Genomic DNA, 18,270 nt, shown 5'->3' with positions numbered 1-18,270 from the left:
AAAACATGAAGAAAAGGCCAATTCCCACCAAGACTGAATATTTGTTTGTGAATGTTTTACTTGACTTGCCAATTATATATGAGTCTGTGGTCATGTTTCCTGAACCACCACTGCTGCTGCACAATTCAGTGCATTGTTGTTGCTAAAGCAAACAAAACATCAGTGTTGACAACCCTAAGCTGAAAAGTGTGCACATACTCAAGTACAAGAGTGAATTTGTTTTTAATTTAGCCTGCTTAATATCCATTTTATTCTTCGTGAGAATTGACCTTTCATGTGTTATTTCATGTTGTATTTTTGATTCTCATTTGGTACAGTACCAGCTGACATTATTTGGCATCTTCAATCCAAATGGTTGACACATTAAAATCACTTTTTATAACATTGAGTCATCTACAAGAATTCAGAAATAATGTAGGGTGTTTACTCTCTTTTGAGTTTGGTCAGTCTTTCGAGGGCAGCCAGGGAGCTTCCAAACTATGCCGTTTATTAAGAACACTTGCAGTATGTGTGCTGCATTTCTCCTGCATAATCTGTATTCTTTGTCATCTCAAGTATGCTCAGCATGTAGGATGTAAACAATAATCCCATTCTATTCCTGAAAAAAAAAAAAGCAACAGTGGGAGACCAGAAAGCATCCTACGCTTTGTGCATGTGACAGCGGAAATAAGGCCAGAACAAAGTTCAATGAGGTTGTATAATAAATTAATTACTTAAAGATCACAGTGCACATGAGTTTGTGTGTGTGTAAAATTTGCACTCCTGTTTATCCAAGCATTGCCTTTGTTTGGCTGAATTCCTAGCACTTTTTTCCCAGCAGGTGTGCTTCAATGTAGGGCAGAGGTCAGGCCACTCCTCACAGCAAACTGGGAGAATAGTGCGTAACATGGGATTTGTACTTTGTGACTCAAGAGGAAGTCATTCACACGCCTTTATTAGGAAGTAAAACAGAGAATCGCCATGGCTACATATAGTTCTACTTGACTTGAGGATTGAACAAAAAACAAACTACTGTTATTTCACCCTGCAAGATCAGATCATGCTACTGAAGTCATTCACTCAAGCATCATGTTGTCTGTTGCACTTTGGTCCTTATATTGTAATGCTCAGGAGATGTTTGGCCTTAAAAAGTTTAGGTTTAAATCCTTTGATCATCTGACCAAGCTGAGGTCTGTGGAAGTCTAGAGGGATCAGGGTTTGGCTTGTTAGGATGGCCTAGTTAGCCCCTGTTGGTGTATGCTGAAACTACACGGTCTGAGCCCAAAAAGCATAATTCTCCTTTGAAGCGCATTCAAGAGTAGCAGTGCATTCTGAATAAATAAAAATATTCATAATTTTATAGTAAATGTTTTACCAGTGCCCAACTTTCCCTGTCAGCTGCCTCTGATATCACAGCTCAGGATAGTCGCTATTGAAGAGCATGGGATTGTGGGAGTTCATCATCAGCCAATCAGAATTGTCATAATGTCATTTTCCTACATAGCACTTGTGGCTCATGTGATTGGCTAAAAAAATAAAAAATAAAAAAACCTGGATGCAAAAATGAATGTGAGCAAAGATTGCAGATTTCAGATTACATACTTTGAGGGTCTAGACTAGACTATTTAAATAAACTACTGGTTTGACTGAGTGATGTTCATAGTTTTGCTCTTGTAACCCCAGACCCATTCACAGTGAGCAGTAGTATTGACTAAACATTACTCAAATAAGATGCCACATTGGATTGTCTACTACATTCCTTAAAGCTCTCAAATAAAAGTCAGGTTATGGTAATGAGGTTTCAGGGAGTATTGGCACATGTGACATTGGGTGGTCTGTGTGGCCTGTCTTTATGATGTATCCTCAAGAATATAGAAGATGAGCTCAAGCTGGCAGGTGGCAAGACCCTGGTACTGAAAGTTACTCTGCACCACACTTGTTAGTGATTGGTTAAGACAGTCCTGGTATGGTGCTGGTAAGCGCTGACCATTACTGCCAGCCAAGAACTCCATCTAAATGACAAAAACAATAATGACTTTAAGAAACCTTTGTCTTTGTCTTATACAATAAAATACAAACATTTTAAAAATTATAATTGTTCTGTGTTGCCACAGCTGTGGAGGTGCTCACTATCTCACCTTCTGTCCATCCAGGGTCACTCTCAATGCCAGTTTGGTCATGCCATCCTCCTTAAGCAGACAGAGAGACTGGCACAGTGCCAGGCAGAATGCACGTGCAAGACGTTCTGTGAGGCGGTTTTGGCTGGTGTGGTTAAGACCATTTGAATGCTGGTCTTTCAGCAAGTAAAACAACTGTGAATTTAAAAAGTTAGTTAACCAATTAAATACGTGCTTTACAAGCTGGGGAAAATATTTTTTTTTTAATGAAAGTTGTTTTCAAATGAGTTTCAGGATAGGAAATTTGATCACAATCAATTCAACGGCTGATGTTAATTTCATCAGTAGAGTGCTTGAGCATTGAACGTGCAGCCCGATTTTTCTAACCGCGTGTCTTTGAACATGCAGAATGCGCATGCGACAAATTATTTGCACTAATTAGAGAATCCACAAGGTTCAACACGCAGATTTGAGCCGTTGCTGTCACGAAGAGGTGCTGGATGTAATCGCCACTAAACAACAGGAGACGAATGTGGAGACAACAGTGGATGTGCACGTCAAAAACACATGTGTGACCAATCCTGCTCGACCTGCTCTGAGCGGGATTCGAACCAGGGTCTCTAGCATTGGAGGTGGGCATGCTAACGAGGAGGCTAAAGGCTACAGTCTCTAGTGTAAGTCGCTAGTGTGCCTCTTGAGGCCAGTGGATTGAGGCACCGCACAGCTATTACGTACCAGCTGGCTCCTGTTACATGTGTGTGAGGAGGTCAGGAGATATCTGCATTAGTATAACTTAAGTCTGAAGGAATATAAAGACATATTTTTGAGAAAGTCACATGTCTCATAGCATCAACTGCCTGTGTATGCGTGCACAGTAATATGGAGTATTTTTCGACAGGCTCGTGTTCGACTGTTTAGCAAACACTGAGCATTTGCATCAAAACCGATGTACACTTTGGGCTAATGTTGGAATAGACAACTAGCACTTAATTAATCCATTATCATATATTAAGGCACTTTCCTTTTATCTTTCTCAATCTTCTGCTCTAGCTTTTGTCTTAAGATTTATTTTTTTTTAATTCTGTATTAAATATTACTATTATTATTGGCTCCAGAATGAGAAATTGATATTGCTTGGTCATTTGTAAGTCGCTTTGGATAAAAGTCACAGCCACAATACTGGCCAGGGTGTTATGACGTTGCTTACATGTTCTGAACATGTTCATGTTCTAGTTTTCAGTGCATAGCCATGCAGTTGCTAGTGCATTGCAAGATGGTTGGATGTTTTGTGTGGTTGTTTACTGGCCAAATTATTTCACCCATTTTACTGTCCACCAAGAAAATTTATAAAAAGTGTTATCAGACAAGCCATATTGTTTGAGGTATCATTAGAGTCTATTTGATGAGGCACCTGAACAACGGTTTTGGAAATTTCTGTCTTTCCCATTCAAGTAGATAGGAGCTGAACTTGTATGCCTGTAGCATCCATATTAAATAGCTGCCCGGAAGCACTCCAAATATGGCCGTCGAGTAGACCGACTTGCCTTGAAACGGACTTCGGTATCATTCATGTCCATAGTATGAACAGTGCCAGACAAGCACCACTTAAAAACACTAACACCACACAAGAAACTAAATGCATGAACCTGTTTACCTCCGTCCAGCGTATGACCTTCCCGTTGGCTTTGTATTCTAATCGCTGATGGGTCTTGATGTTTGTGAGAGACTCCATAGATTTACCATCAACTGGGCTGATAATGCTGTGAGATATAGGATGGGAAGAGAGGAGACCAGTTTAAAAACCTCTGTTGCTAACTTTAATCTGCTCAGATGAAGAAACTAACTGATTATTAATTTGGGTATAATACCAGACAGACTCTGAGGGATCAAAATGTGCAATTGAAAGCTATTTCTAACCCTTTATTAAAGCATGGCTCTTCGTCTTGCCACTGAATGTGCACATTTTCCTGTCTCTCTACTGGGTGGAGTTTTCCACAGGTGACTGTGAAGTCTTTCATGTCCCGCAGAGATAGTCTTAACTCAGCCATGGTCTCCATGGTTACCTGCACCATCAAACCATCTGTAATGACAAGTAGATACAGAATCTTAGCATGTGTGCACTTGTATAACTATGCACACTCACAGCACACACAGACTCTTACAGTTTCTCTCACACTGTACATGCATTAACATTAAATCAGTGTTGGAGAGTAAAATGTGAAACAATGGAGATTTGTTGCTAAAATGAACAAATCGGTAACCTTCCACAATGCTTGACTTGGCCAAGAATCCTGACAAAGGTCTCAGTGCTCCACTGAACACAAAGAAACACGAGCCAGTAACTGAAAGACGAACAGGAACAGATTTAGATTCTGTGAGATGTTGGAGAATTCCATTCAAGTACAAACAAGAAAGACATTTTTTAAAGTAACACACTTTGCACATCTGTCCGTTAGCGCCCTCAGGTGACAACTTAAGAAAAGATGTATAAAGGCTTTGTTGATGCATTTGAATGTTTCATATAGGTTTTCGTAGCATTTTCTTTTTTGTTTGTTACATTTAACCAATTAAAAAATACTAAATACATTATTATACCTCATATGGCAATCAAACATCATCAATTTTCTCCCAATTTGGAATGCCTAATTCCCCACAACTTAGAAGGTCCTAGCAGTGGCACGGATACTCACATCAATCCGGGGTGGAGGACAAGTCTCAGTTGCCTCCGCTTCTGAGAAAGTCAATCCATGCATGTATCACGTGGCTCGTTGTGCATGACACCGTGGAGACTCCTCATGTGGAGGTTCATGCTACTCTCCACGATCCACGCACACCTTACCATGTGCCCCATTGAGAGCGAGAACCACTAATCACAACCATGAGGAGTTTACCCCATGTGACTCTACCCTCCCTAGCAACCGGGCCAATTTGGTTGCTTCGAAGACCTGGCTGGAGTGGTAGTCAGCGTCAATACTCGCTGAGCTACACAGGCCCCCATAGTAATATTCTTTATGTGTCCATGGGATTTTCTTTGTGAAAATTAATTTGTGTGTGTATGTGAGAGAGAGAATGCATGCTCTCACCCCTGCGTGGCTGGCTATGGATGCTGATGGCCTGCGTCTGGTATTGTCCATCTGCTGTCTGTACGCAGATAAGATGAGAGTCCGCCTGCTCATTAAAGCAGGCGCCCAGAGCCAGCACCCTTTCATTAGACTTATTCAGAGCTTTCAACAGCTAAAATACCAGCAGAGAAAAAGACACGTTTTTGTTAATTCCATGGTATTCTTTGACGTATTTTGAGGGATTTTCATACTACACTTTACCCTATGTTACCATTTTTGAACCCTATGTTAAGATCACTTTCAACCATAGGTTTCAGATTACAAAAGAGGCTTGGCACCACTTTTACCCCTGGGTTATGAAGCCCAGTTCCAGAGCAGGGTTTGCGCCACTTCTCCAGAACTTAACCTGAATTGTGGTGCAAGAATATTACCACAAGTTACTTAGCAACAATTTTAAGAGTGAAAGGCCCATTCAAGATCCATTTTCATTAGAGATAGTATAGTGTGGTGTTATATGTATTACCTCAGGGTGACGTGTTTTGGGGATTCTTATGCAGGTGCTTCTAGCCTCTAGATCAACCACCAGCCCCGGCACTGATGGCAGTGTGTAACGGTAAAAACGGAAATCCTTGAAGAGTCAAAACAGAACAGAAATCAAGCAAAAACATCTAAACAGAAGTATCATGAACTTACAATGAACAATATATTTAATTTATACTGCATTTATTAATCTTTGTTAATGCTTTTTAATAAAAAGTAAATTTTCATTGTTAGTTCAATTTAGTTCATAGTGCTTTAACTAATGTAAACATAATACAACATTTGATGTAAAAATAATTTGACTATGTTGAAATTAACATTAAATAAAAGTAATACATTCTGAAAACCTTATTGTAAAGTGTTAATGGTTAATAGACTCACCACTAAAAGCCTCATGATGCTGTTGTTGACTGGTCCGAAAAGAGGCTCTCTGAAGCGCACACTGAACAAGGGACAGGGATAAACTACAAGACAGTGGGAGACACAAACAAACTAAATTAGTGTGCTTCCTATATGGTTAGAGGTCATTAGTTATTCAATTCTTTGATCGTACAGAGATTGTGAATTAGTTTTTAGATCATAGAGACATACTGATACTTTATCCCAATTTGTATACTATTTTTCCTAAATAGCATGCAATATATATGCTTTTTCTGCTAATATTACCCACAACCACTGTTATGGTTCACTTTTGATATTTTTAGTTGTTGAAAAAATTGCGAGGAAAGTGAGGCAGAAGCTGCCTTTGCAGTTTATAAATGTGTGTAGAACCAAAAGCAAACTAATATTGAATTTGAAGTATAGCTGTCTATTGATTAACATTTTCAGTGTAATGAATTACATGACATGTAAATTGCTTAATCTAATTAATCGCAATTAATAGCATATATCAATATTTGCAGAGAAAGGCCCCAAAATAAAAAAAAATTCATGTATATTGATTAATTATATACACACACACATTAAATCAGCCACAACATTAAATCCACCTGCTTCATATTGTGAAGGTCCCCCTCGTGCCACCAAAACAGTGCCAACCCGCATCTCAGAATAACATATAACGTATACTTTGTCAGTTCGAACCAGTCTGGCCATTCTCTGTTGACCTCTCTCATCAACAAAGCATTTCCGTCTTCACAACTGCCGCTCACTGGATGTTTTTTGTTTTTGCCACCATTGGGAGTAAATTCTAGAGACTGTTGTGTGTGAAAATCCCAGGAGATACAGACATACTCAAACCAGCCCGTCTGGCAGCAAAAATCATCTATGCGATTATCTAATCAGCCAATCGTGTGGCAGCAGTGCATAAAATCATGCCGAAACAGTTCAGGAGAGTTAATGTTCACATCAACCATCAGAATGGTGACAATGGGATCTCAGTGAATTGGAGCATGACATGATTGTTGTTGCCAGATATATATCTATATACAGTTTAAGTCATAAATTTACATACACCAGCCAAATACATTTGAACTCAGTTTTTCCTGACATTTAATTGCAGAAAATATTCCCTGTCTTAGGTCAGTTAGGATCACTACTTTATTTTAAAGCTACACTATGCAACTTTTTTTATTAAAACATAACTAAATGTTATTAATGAGAGAGTGCAACACAAATCCATCTTCCAAACCATGTCTTTACCCAAATACACTTTAATAAACCTATAATAATTATATTATAAATATTTTAGAGCTGTCTGGACGGATTTCACGGGAAATTGCATACATACTTCATTCACCCATCATATCCATACACAGAGAAAATAAGATTCAGCTTCTGTAGCTTGTGTGTGGGAGGAAATAAAAGGGAAAGAAATAGAGTCCATAATAAAACATGAATCTACATTGACTTTTCAGAGGTGGCGACAACTCCGTGATCTGAAAGGATTTAAAAGCGACCCAGAGATGGATTTTTCTTACTCAACAGGTAAGATATTTTATTGATATGGTTTATGTATAGTTGTGTAATCACAAACGTCTGTAATTATATATATTAAACTGTAATTACAGTGTATCTGGAAAGTATTCACAGCGCTTCACTTTTTCCACATTTTGTTATGTGACAGCCTTATTCCAAAATTTATTAAATTCATTATTTTCATAAAAATTCGACAAACAATACCCCATAATGACAACTTGAAACAAGTTTGTTTGAAATCTTTGCAAATGTATTAACAATTGCTCGATACTTTGTTGAAGCACCTTTGGCACCAATTACAGCCTCAAGTCTTTTTGTGTTTGATGCTACATTCTTCTTTGGTGGACCTCTCAAGCTCCATCAGGTTGGATGGGGAGCGTTGGTGCACAGCCATTTTCAGATCTCTCCAGAGATGTCCAATCGGATTCATGGCTGGGCCACTCAAGGACATTCACAGAGTTGTCCCGTAGCCACTCCTTTGTTATCTTGGCTGTGTACTTAGGGTCGTTGTTCTGTTGGAAGATGAACCTTCACCCCAGTCTGAGCTCCAGAGTGCTCTGGAGCAGGTTTTCATCAAGGATGTCTCGGTACATTGCTGCATTCATCTTTCCCTCGATCCTGACTAGTCTCCCAGTTCCTGCTGCTAAAAAACATCCCTACATCATGATGCTGCCACCACCATGCTTCACTGTAGGGATGGTATTGGCCAGGTGATGAGGTTTCCTCCAGACATGACACTTGCCATTCAGGCCAAAGAGATCAATCTTTGTTTCATCAGACCAGAGAATTTTGTTTCTCATAGTCTGGGAGTCCTTCAGGTGCCTTTTTGCAAACGACAGACGGGCTGTCGTGTTTACTGACGAGTGGCTTCTGTCTGACCACTCTACCATACAGGCCTGATTGGTGGAGTGCTGCAGAGATGGTTGTTCTTCTGGAAGGATCTCCTCTGTCCTCAGAGAAATGCTGGAGCTCTGTCAGAGTGACCATCGGGTTCTTGGTCACCTCCCTGACAAAGGCCCTTCTCCCCCGATCTCTCAGTTTGGCCAGGCGGCCAGCTCTAGGAAGACTCCTGGTGGTTCCAACTTCCATTTACGGATGATGGAGGCCACTGTGCTCATTGGGACCTTCAATGCTGGAGAAATTTTCTGTACCCTGTCCCAGATCTGTGCCTCGATACAACCCTGTCTTGGAGACAATTCCTTGAACTTCATGGCTTGGTTTGTGCTCTGACATGCACTGTTAACTGTGGGACCTTATATAGACAGGTGTGTGCCTTTCCAAATCATGTCCAATCAACTGAATTTACCACAGGTGGACTCCAATCAAGTTGTAGAAACATCTCAAGGATGATCGGTGGAAACAGGATGCACCTGAGCTCAATTTTGAGTGTCATGGCAAAGGCTGTGAATATGTGATTTTTGTTGTTTTTTATTTGTAATAAATTCGCAAAGATTTCAAACAGACTTGTTTCAAGTTGTCATTATGGGGTATTGTTTGTAGAATTTTGAGGAAAATAATGAATTTAATAAATTTTGGAATAAGGCTGTAACATAACAAAATGTGGAAAAAGTGGAGGGCTGTGAATACTTTCCGGATGCTCTGTATACGGTAATTGGTGCTGGCAATCGTTATGTCTAATGTTAACAAACGTTGCCTAACTTTTGTAACATAATTTATTTCAAAACATCAATGTTTCCAATAAGCCAAAACAACAGCATAAAATATGCCACTTATCTGCTCAGATGACATGTTATCGGATATCTGTATTTTTCTTTCGGTATTTATGTGTCCATTCGCTCTGATAAGATGTCCTGTATTTGTGTTCACCTGGTGCCTCAAACCACATTCATCTACACAGAGGAGCAGATCCGAACCACAACCAAAACAATGTCCTTCCGCAAGACACTTGAAGTTTTATTTTTTAACCGCTAGAGGGCCAACAGTTACATAGTGAAGCTTTAAGAATGTGAAATGTCAAAATAATAGTAGGAGAGAATGCTTTATTTCAGCTTTTCTTTCTTTTATCACATTCCCAGTGGGTCAGAAGTTTACATACACTGTGTTAGTATTTGGTAGCATTCCCTTTAAATTGTTTAACTTGGGTCAAATGTTTTGGGGAGCCTTCCACAAGCTTCTCACAATAAGTTGTTGGAATTTTGGCCCATTCCTCCAGACAGTACTGGTGTAACTGAGTCAGGTTTGTATGCCTCTTTGCTTTTTCAGTTCCGCCCACAAATTTTCTATCAGATTGAGGTTAGGGCTTTGTGATGGCCACTCCAATACTTTGACTTTGTTGTCTTTAAGCCATTTTGCCGCAACTTTGGAGATATGCTTGTGGTCATTGTCCATTTGGAAGACCCATTTGCGACTGAGCTGTAACCTCCTGGCTGATGTCTTGAGATGCTGCTTCAATATATCCACATAATATTCCTTCCTCATGATGCCATCTATTTTTTGATGTGCACAGTCCACCCTGCAGAAAAGCACCCCCGCAACATGATCCTGCTACTCCCATGCTTCACGGAGGGGATGGTGTTCTTCGGCTTGCAAGCCTCATACTTTTTCCTCCAACTATAACAATGGTCATTATGGCCAATAATTTTTGTTTGAACATACCAGAGGACAGTTCTCTAAAAAGTAAGATCTTTGTCCCCATGTTCACTTGTAAACTGTAGTCTGTTTTTTTATGGCAGTTTTGGAGCATTGGCTTCTTCCTTGCTGAGCAGCCTTTCAGGATATGATGCTATAGGACTCGTTTTACTGTGGATATAGATACTTGTCTACCTCTTTCCTCCAGCATTTTCACAAGGTCCTTTGCTGTTGTTCTGGGATTTATTTGCACTTTTCGCACCAAACTAGGTTAACATCTTGGAGACAGAATGCTCCTCATTCCAGAGCGCTATGCGTTGTCCCATTTATACTTGGATACTATTGTTTGTACAGATGAACGTGGTATCTTCAGGCATTTGGAAATTGCTCCCAAAGATGAACCAGACTTGTGGAGGTCCATAATATTTATTAACTTAATGTATGTAAACCTCTGACCCACTGGAATTGCGATATAGTCAATTAAAAGTGAAACAATCTGTCTTTAAACAACTGTTTGGAAAAATGACTTGTGTTATGCACAAAGTAGATGTCCTAAACGACTTGACAAACTATAGTTTGCTGATATGAAATCTGTGGCATGGTTAAAAAAATGTGTTTGAATGACTTCAACCTAAGTGTATGAAAACTTCTGACTTCAATGGTGTGTGTGTATATACAGTTCATTACGTTACTGTGGCATAGGAGTAAAGCATTGATTAGACCCTTCAGTCCACAGCAATCCATTTTGCAAATTCATTCAAGTTATCATTAGTGCTTTCCTAAGGGCACGTCTATGTACACATATGTCAGACAGAAACTTTTGGAACGTCTCACTTTGGTTGCATCGCATCATAAACACTACATTGTTAGGACGCTGTGTCAAGTTAAACACAGTTTAAACTTAGAAAAATACATTTCAAGACCCCTGCATTTGGAGTTGCACTCCATCCAGGTGTGCTTGAAAGTAAGAATGCATCTTCATCTTGAGCTGTCTGCTGTGTTTTTTTTTGTCTGTACAGCTGTGCGTGGCCAGTTTAGTTGGAGTTGCGCTTATTGCCCCCTGCTGACTGAGACTCTTAAAAAGAGCTTGAATTGCTTAATATTTGTTCATTTACAACAGTTAGTTCTGGTCCTCAAATATGATTGGATGAGAGACGTTCCAAGAGTGCTGATGTGTAAGAACAGCTGTACGCAGAAGCTTTACTCTATACACTATAAATTCAGGCACTAGGCTTTATCCACAGTATCATTGTAAAATGTATCCTTACATCTATACTCAGCTCCTAAACGTAGCATTAGTCTCAGAGGAAAGGCTTTGGCCCATGGGGTCTCCTCACGGTGCATGAGGAGCCCAAACAGGTATGGCGGTGCAGGTAAAGGCAGGCCCTCCACGGACTGGAACGTTGGATGCACGTAAAGAAAGCCAGCATGCTCATTATTACCCAGAAAACCACGGGGTACCAAGGAGTGACTAAGGTGACTCAGAAGCTTTCCTGCTGATGAAGAAACAGAAAGATTATGATTTATCAAGCCATTGCATGTTTTTGATCTCAGTTCTATGCTTGATTCATTGTGGATGGTTTAAATGTCACCTGTCTGGGCATCCCAGTAGATCTGTATGAAATGGTTAAAAATATCCGTTGGGAATCTCTTCTCCTCAGGCAAACATTGCAGCAAAATGACCACCTCTGGCTGCCCAACAGCATGCATTCCCTTTGACTTAACACACCAGCACCGGCGGTTCACATCTACAGGAAGGCACACACACACACCTTAACAATCCACATGAACAAGCCACCATTTTTCTTTTTTTTAAAGTACAGAACATGCACACGATAGAGGTTGCACTGGAAACTTGACTAGTCAATTACTTCTGCCAGTAGTTGATGCAATGGGTCTGTGATTAGTTGTGCTTATTCTATATGGCAAGAGCAGGATGAAAATTCCCAGTGTATTTGTGAGCACATATATTTGAATATACTGTAAGCAAATATATTTGGAATTACACAAAAATATAAGTGAATCTGAAGAGTTTTGCTTTTACAAAGCACATCTGAGTTAATTCAGAGTGTTCAAATACAAGGCAAAATTCTTACAAACCACCTTGAAATTAATCAACTGTCATCCAGAAGCCGACAAAAACTATCGGTTTGTTGGACATATCTGGCTCTTTTGTTTCTCACTGGACATCGCTGGATTTGCCACAAACAGCAAAAAATAGTCGACTAGTAAAAATAAGTAGTCGTGCAAGCCCTAACAGCACACTTATAATTCTTGCTTACATCTAGAGGACAAACACACATGCACACACACACACAACAGATTTGAAACGATTGACTACACAGACTATACAACTGCTTTAATCGCAATATAATATACCATACCGATTCGCACAGGTTCCACATGTCAAATCACCAAAACCATAAATCCATCAACTGTGCAGTGAGACATTAGGAACGTACAGCTGACAATCTTCACCACGGCGAGCAAGTTTGCGTTGAGCACAAACACCAAAGGCTCTGCAAGACCTCTCTCCAGCTCTTCTAAGAGGGATGACTCCGTTCTCTTCTCCTCCAAAGTGTAGTCTGCAGAGCAGAAACCACAATAACAAGGCTCCAAAATGCCTTACAGTCACTCTTAAACTATCATAAAGTGATTGTTAATAAATTAATTATGGGTAGGTTAGAGACCTACTGCTGAACTATTCCTTAAAGCCTAATTAGTCAGCCTGTGGTAAAGTCCCTATTCAGATTGCTGCATATGTAGGAGAGTGCTTGTGTAGATGCTTTCATACCTCCTTTGACTCCTGTTGATGTCAGAATAGGAGGAAGGTCCTTTGGTTTAGTGGGTTTTGTGTAATTTTCATTAAGACCACTGACTTCATCTCCTGCTCTTAGGTCAGATACTTCCTACAGCAGAAAAATCAATGGACGTTATTTTGCTTTTTATAATAACTTTTTCGGTTTTATTCATTATGTAATACATTTTAATCAGATCAAAAGGCAGATAATCAATTAATCCAATTAAAAAAATTATTAAAATATTATATTATGCATTAAAAATGATATATATATATATATATATATATATATATATATATATATATATATATATATATATATATATATATACCAAATGAGCCAAAACATTATGACCACTCATAGGTGAAGCAAATAACATTGATCATCTCCTAACAAGGCCATATGTCACTGTCTGGGTAGATTAGATGGTAAGTGATCAATCAGTTCTCATAGCAGCGTGTTGAATGCAGGAGAAATGGGCAGGAATAAAGATCTGAGCAAATTTGACAAGGGCCAAATTGCTATGGCATCTCGACAGGGTCAGAGCATCTCTGAAACGGCAAGGCTTTTGGGGTGCTCCCAGTCAGCAATTGTGAGTACCTACTGATAGTGGTCCAAAGAGGGACAAACCCCATACCGGTGATAGGTTGTTGGGACCCCAAAGCTCATTGATACGCGACGGTAATGAAGGCTATCCCATCTGGTCCGAAATGACAGAAGGTCTACTGTGCCACAAGTAACAGATAATTTTAATAATGGTTATGGGAGGAATGTGTCACAACACATAGTGCATCGCAACCTGCTGCGTATGGGGCTGCTTAGCCGCAGACTGGTCAAGTGATGACCCCTGTCCACTGTCGAAAGCACCTACAATGGGCAAGTGAGTGTCGGAACTGGACCTTGGAGCAATGGAAGAAGGTTGTCTGGTGCGATGGGTCCTGTAACAGCCACCCTCAGCACTAAAAGTGTTCAGCTTCAGGTAAGTAGAACTGAGGGTGTTTGGGACCAGTAATCTAGGTTTGTGGGAGCAGTAGTATAAACACTAAAATGAAACAGACAAATAATGGTAAGTTGAATTTGCTGTTATTATTTCTGTTGCATATTCTTTCTGTTTGATAATTAACAACTTTTCTTCCACAGTAGAGGTCTGCAACCCGACCCGGGCCCGATGGAACCCAATGGGTTTGGGTCAGTTTTTCAAGTAGGACTTCGGGTTGCGTTCGGGTTTGAATGAATGAAAAAATAAACAGGCAACCACAGACACGCAGGAACGGACGAGTTAGGGGCCGTATGTTCTGTTTTCCTATGTAAACACATGCTGGACGAATGTCTTTGAAATTTACACCATGTCTCGCTTTTACTTCATGGTCTTTTAAACACGTCAAGTTAAAAAGTACTTGTACACATGTTGAGACACCTGTGCTCTGTTTCATTCTTTGCGCTGAGTCTAGATTGTTTTTAGCGCAGCTGTCACAAAGATTCAAAGTTCTGAACATGTTCTGGCTGTGAAGAGGGACTGTTGCATTGTTTTTTTATTCCAGATTGTTCTGCACCAAGTGAAGTTTCAGCACATAAACAGTAAGGCAGTGCTTTTTTGCCCTTCTGCTCTGGTATACCGACAGGCTGCTGTGCCATGTTAAATCTGTATATGTTTACTGATTCAGTAATGTTACAAATGTTGTCTATATGCTTGCATAAGCCTACAGCCTATTGCAACTACTTGCTAGAAGAAGATATTAGATGATAAGCGAATTCGGGTTAGGGTAGTGTTCAGGCTAAAAATCTGACGGGCCAGGTAGTGTCAGGTAGGGTCGTCCACACATCTCGGGTACGGGTTGGGTTTCATTTTAAGACCTGTGCAGACCTCTATTCCACAGGCAGGGGAAAAACAAATGAATACTATGCACTTTCAAATGTATACAATTATACAGAACAATTAACAAAATAAAGAAAATAAAGAACGAAGAAAACCAGGTAATGCTTTTGACTCGCTCTAATTGAGTTTAAGTTGAATTAATCTATTGTACAGCTCTAATGCATTATTGGTTTAGTGTTGTATTTTTAGTTCCCGATTAAGTCTAAAGAAAGTTAACACAGCTCAAAAATCACAATTGTGAATCACAATTTACATTCAATAAATCAACTTTTTCAATCAGAATATCTCTTCAACACACAATAATTTCAACAAAACAAAAACATTGTACACAATTAACCTGTTGATACGCACTCCCTTTTTGAGCACAAACCATGAAATGACATACCTGAACTTAAATGGTTGTATTTACTGGACCCTTTGGAGTATGGACACAGTTGGAGTATCTTTTGAAAGAATACACTTTGGGCTTTATTTCATGTTTTAGAATTAATATATGTTGTTATTTTTTAAAGATAGTGAAGCTTTATAGTAATGGAAATATTTTGTGCTGAACATGTTTTTATAATCTAAAAATAACAATAATAAAAGTACCAAGCCCCTCCCCAGGGAAAGAGTCAAATTAAGACTCCACCTTTCAAGATGACACAAAATCTGACTACACTGCTTGGCTATTATGAATAAAACTATGGCCCATTTTTAAAAATAGACTTTGGAGACAGGCTTGTTTTATTGATGAGACTCTAATATATAAGAAAATATACAGTTTTACAACATGAATGCTGCTCAGATTGCATGGTTTCTTGAAGTACGATGATGAAGGGTAATTCTTTTAGGCAAGATTTATCACTTTTATGGACAAAAAGTGCTATTGGATGTTTTTCAATGAACACTTGTCATGGATGATTGACCCAAGTGTGGCGAACTGGATTTATATGGCCATCGCATTTTCATAACAAAGGTATGAAGTCCTGTTTTGATATTGCATGATTTAATTTGTATTCCTGGCACAAATAACTAAATTGTTGTTTCTGGAGCATTGCTATTGTAAAACAGAGATCGGATATAAATGTTGAACCCTTAGACCTTTGAAAAGATGTATAATTTGTTAACATTAATAACATTTATAGACATTAAATTATATATTAAATGTAAGCAGAGTGACGTCACTACCGCATGCAGGGGAATTGCATATAACGTAATGTCTTTTTGTTTCTTGTTTTGTGAATGCAAATGTTCACCATATACTGTTAATTAAAGCTGCTAGTTTAGGACCTGTGAGGAGTCTGTTTATAAATTAGAGAAACAGAAATTGAATTTGCATGGAATAGACTTCCTCTCTCAAAAGAACAATATATTGATGAATTTGAGGATACATTTTCATTTTTGGTTTGTGGCTGGGCGGAGGGCAGGGCCGGGTGCACACCCGGTCCCTAATCAGGCTAATCAAGCCTCAGAGAGGGATAAAGGCAGACTGGAAGCTGCAGTGCGAGAGGGAGAGATTTACGGACAGCTGTCTGACACCGTTGTCGTTTTATTTCAGTTTTATATTTAACGGTTCTCGCCTCTTCCTTTCCATTAATCCCTTTACACTGGTGCCAAAATCCGGGAAGAAGGAGGGATGCACCGTCCATCCACCAAAAACGCGGCGGGGCGTTCTGTCCATCAGGGACCGAGGTCTGCCTCCAATCCGTTCGGGGAGGCGTGGCTTTCATTCATTAGAGGGTGGAGTAGTGAACGAGGACCAAGCTACGGCATAAAGGAGAACCGGCGAGTAAGTGTTTTTTTTTCCTCTCTCTCTTCCACTGCCGCGCTGTGTTGGCCTTTCCCTCTCTTTAAAATGTTTTGTTAATTTGGCACGATCGCCGTTACTGTGTGTAGGTGCCACAGTTTTTTTTTTGTTTCCCTCCCTTATCCTGGATCAACGTGTCTGATCCACAGCTGCTCCAACTCGCAACTTACAGGACTTGAAGGATCTGCTGCTAATGTCTTGCTGACAGATACCACAGGACACAGGTTCTTGAAGCGTCCACGCCTCGGCGCAGGAGGAGGACCAACAGCATATTAGGCATTCGGTCATAATGTTTTGGCTCCTCAGTGTATATACACTGTCGTTCAAAGGTTTGGGGTCAATTACTCATTCTTCTTTATTATATTTTCTTCACATTTTAGAATAATAATGAAGTCATCAAAACTATGGAATAACAGAAATGGAATTATGTTGACATTTGACATTTATGCATTTGGCAGACGCTTTTATCCAAAGCGACTTACAGTGCACTTATTACAGGGACAATCCCCCCAGAGCAACCTGGAGTTAAGTGCCTTGCTCAAGGACACAATGGTGGTGGCTGTGGGGCTCGAACCAGCGATCTTTTGATTACCAGATTACCAGTTATGTGCTTTAGACCACTACACCACCACCACTCACCATGTTGTGATAAATAAAATAAATGTTATATTTTAGCATCTTCAAAGTTGACTCATTTGCTTAGAATTTGCAGAAACTTACTCTTGACATTTTCTCAAACAACTTCTTGAGACATCACTCTGGGATGCTTTTTAAACAGGATTAAAGTAGTTCACATCTATATGCTGGACACTTATTAGCTTCTTTTCTTTATTATTCGGTCCAAGTCATCCATTTCAAAACCTTTTTTTTTTAAATACAATTTTTATTTTGAAATGAAATAAATGAATATGTTGGCATAAATATTTTTGTCTACAAAAATAATTTCAAACATTTAAGCATACGCCTTCAGATCAAAAGATTTTTAGGATCATAAGAAACATTTCAGTCAAGTGACCCCAAACTTTTGAACGGCAGTGTATATATAGTATATATATAGTATACTCACACACCATATATTAAATTGTTTTTTGTAAATGTCTGTTGTTAAATTGCTGTAAAAATAAAATTAATAATTAAAATAAATGTCAATAAATTAGTACTGTATTTTGTGAGTGTTGTTTAGGATACACTTGTGAAGATATAATCAGAAAGATCTCTTTTCATACCGCTTGAGCGAGTTTAGCGCTCTGTGTGTGGGACACACTCCTGTGAGTGGGAGTGCTGTTGGCACTTCTACTTTCAGACTGAGGAAGGAGATTATCAGCAAACCAAACTTTCTTTTGGTCCTTGCGAAGCGTCCCTAAAGAAATGACATAATTTTTACTAATATAATAAATGTGCAACAACAATGTTGTCCAGTGAAAGCACATGTAATACTATATATTAAGAGTGGATTCCTTCACAACTCACGGTTAATCAAGGTTGAATGACAGGTGACACAGACACGCCCCTCTTTCCCACCGAGATGAGTCAATTTGAATCTTAGGTCACAACATACCACACAAAAAACCTAGGAACCAAACAAACATATAGTTATTAA

The 18,270-nt window shown here is 39.3% G+C and overlaps 1 protein-coding gene across 3 annotated transcripts in view; it reads right to left on the bottom strand.

The window, feature by feature from the left end:
- Positions 1 to 23: 23 nt before the first annotated feature.
- The window catches only part of LOC127625833 (zinc finger FYVE domain-containing protein 9-like), a 36,873-nt gene continuing 18,626 nt past the window's right edge, over positions 24 to 18,270 (bottom strand). For 2 of the 3 annotated variants that reach the window (XM_052101236.1, XM_052101237.1), the window contains exons 3-16: positions 18,141 to 18,240; positions 17,897 to 18,030; positions 12,999 to 13,113; positions 12,667 to 12,789; positions 11,797 to 11,952; positions 11,473 to 11,700; positions 6,080 to 6,162; positions 5,682 to 5,786; positions 5,180 to 5,330; positions 4,358 to 4,438; positions 4,014 to 4,176; positions 3,751 to 3,856; positions 2,118 to 2,291; positions 24 to 1,991 (exon numbers count right to left, since the gene is read on the bottom strand). In XM_052101236.1, the coding sequence (XP_051957196.1) occupies positions 1,830 to 1,991; positions 2,118 to 2,291; positions 3,751 to 3,856; positions 4,014 to 4,176; positions 4,358 to 4,438; positions 5,180 to 5,330; positions 5,682 to 5,786; positions 6,080 to 6,162; positions 11,473 to 11,700; positions 11,797 to 11,952; positions 12,667 to 12,789; positions 12,999 to 13,113; positions 17,897 to 18,030; positions 18,141 to 18,240 (1,881 nt within the window). In that variant the 3' untranslated portion in view covers positions 24 to 1,829. The remainder of the gene's footprint in view (positions 1,992 to 2,117; positions 2,292 to 3,750; positions 3,857 to 4,013; positions 4,177 to 4,357; positions 4,439 to 5,179; positions 5,331 to 5,681; positions 5,787 to 6,079; positions 6,163 to 11,472; positions 11,701 to 11,796; positions 11,953 to 12,666; positions 12,790 to 12,998; positions 13,114 to 17,896; positions 18,031 to 18,140; positions 18,241 to 18,270) is intronic. The other variant, XM_052101238.1, reaches the window with a different exon arrangement.

Source organism: Xyrauchen texanus, chromosome 32 (genome assembly GCF_025860055.1).
Source record: "Xyrauchen texanus isolate HMW12.3.18 chromosome 32, RBS_HiC_50CHRs, whole genome shotgun sequence".
NCBI classification, from domain to species: domain Eukaryota; kingdom Metazoa; phylum Chordata; class Actinopteri; order Cypriniformes; family Catostomidae; genus Xyrauchen; species Xyrauchen texanus.
The sequence above is the reverse complement of the archived record's forward strand: the minus strand, read 5'-3'. Positions and strand labels throughout refer to the sequence as shown.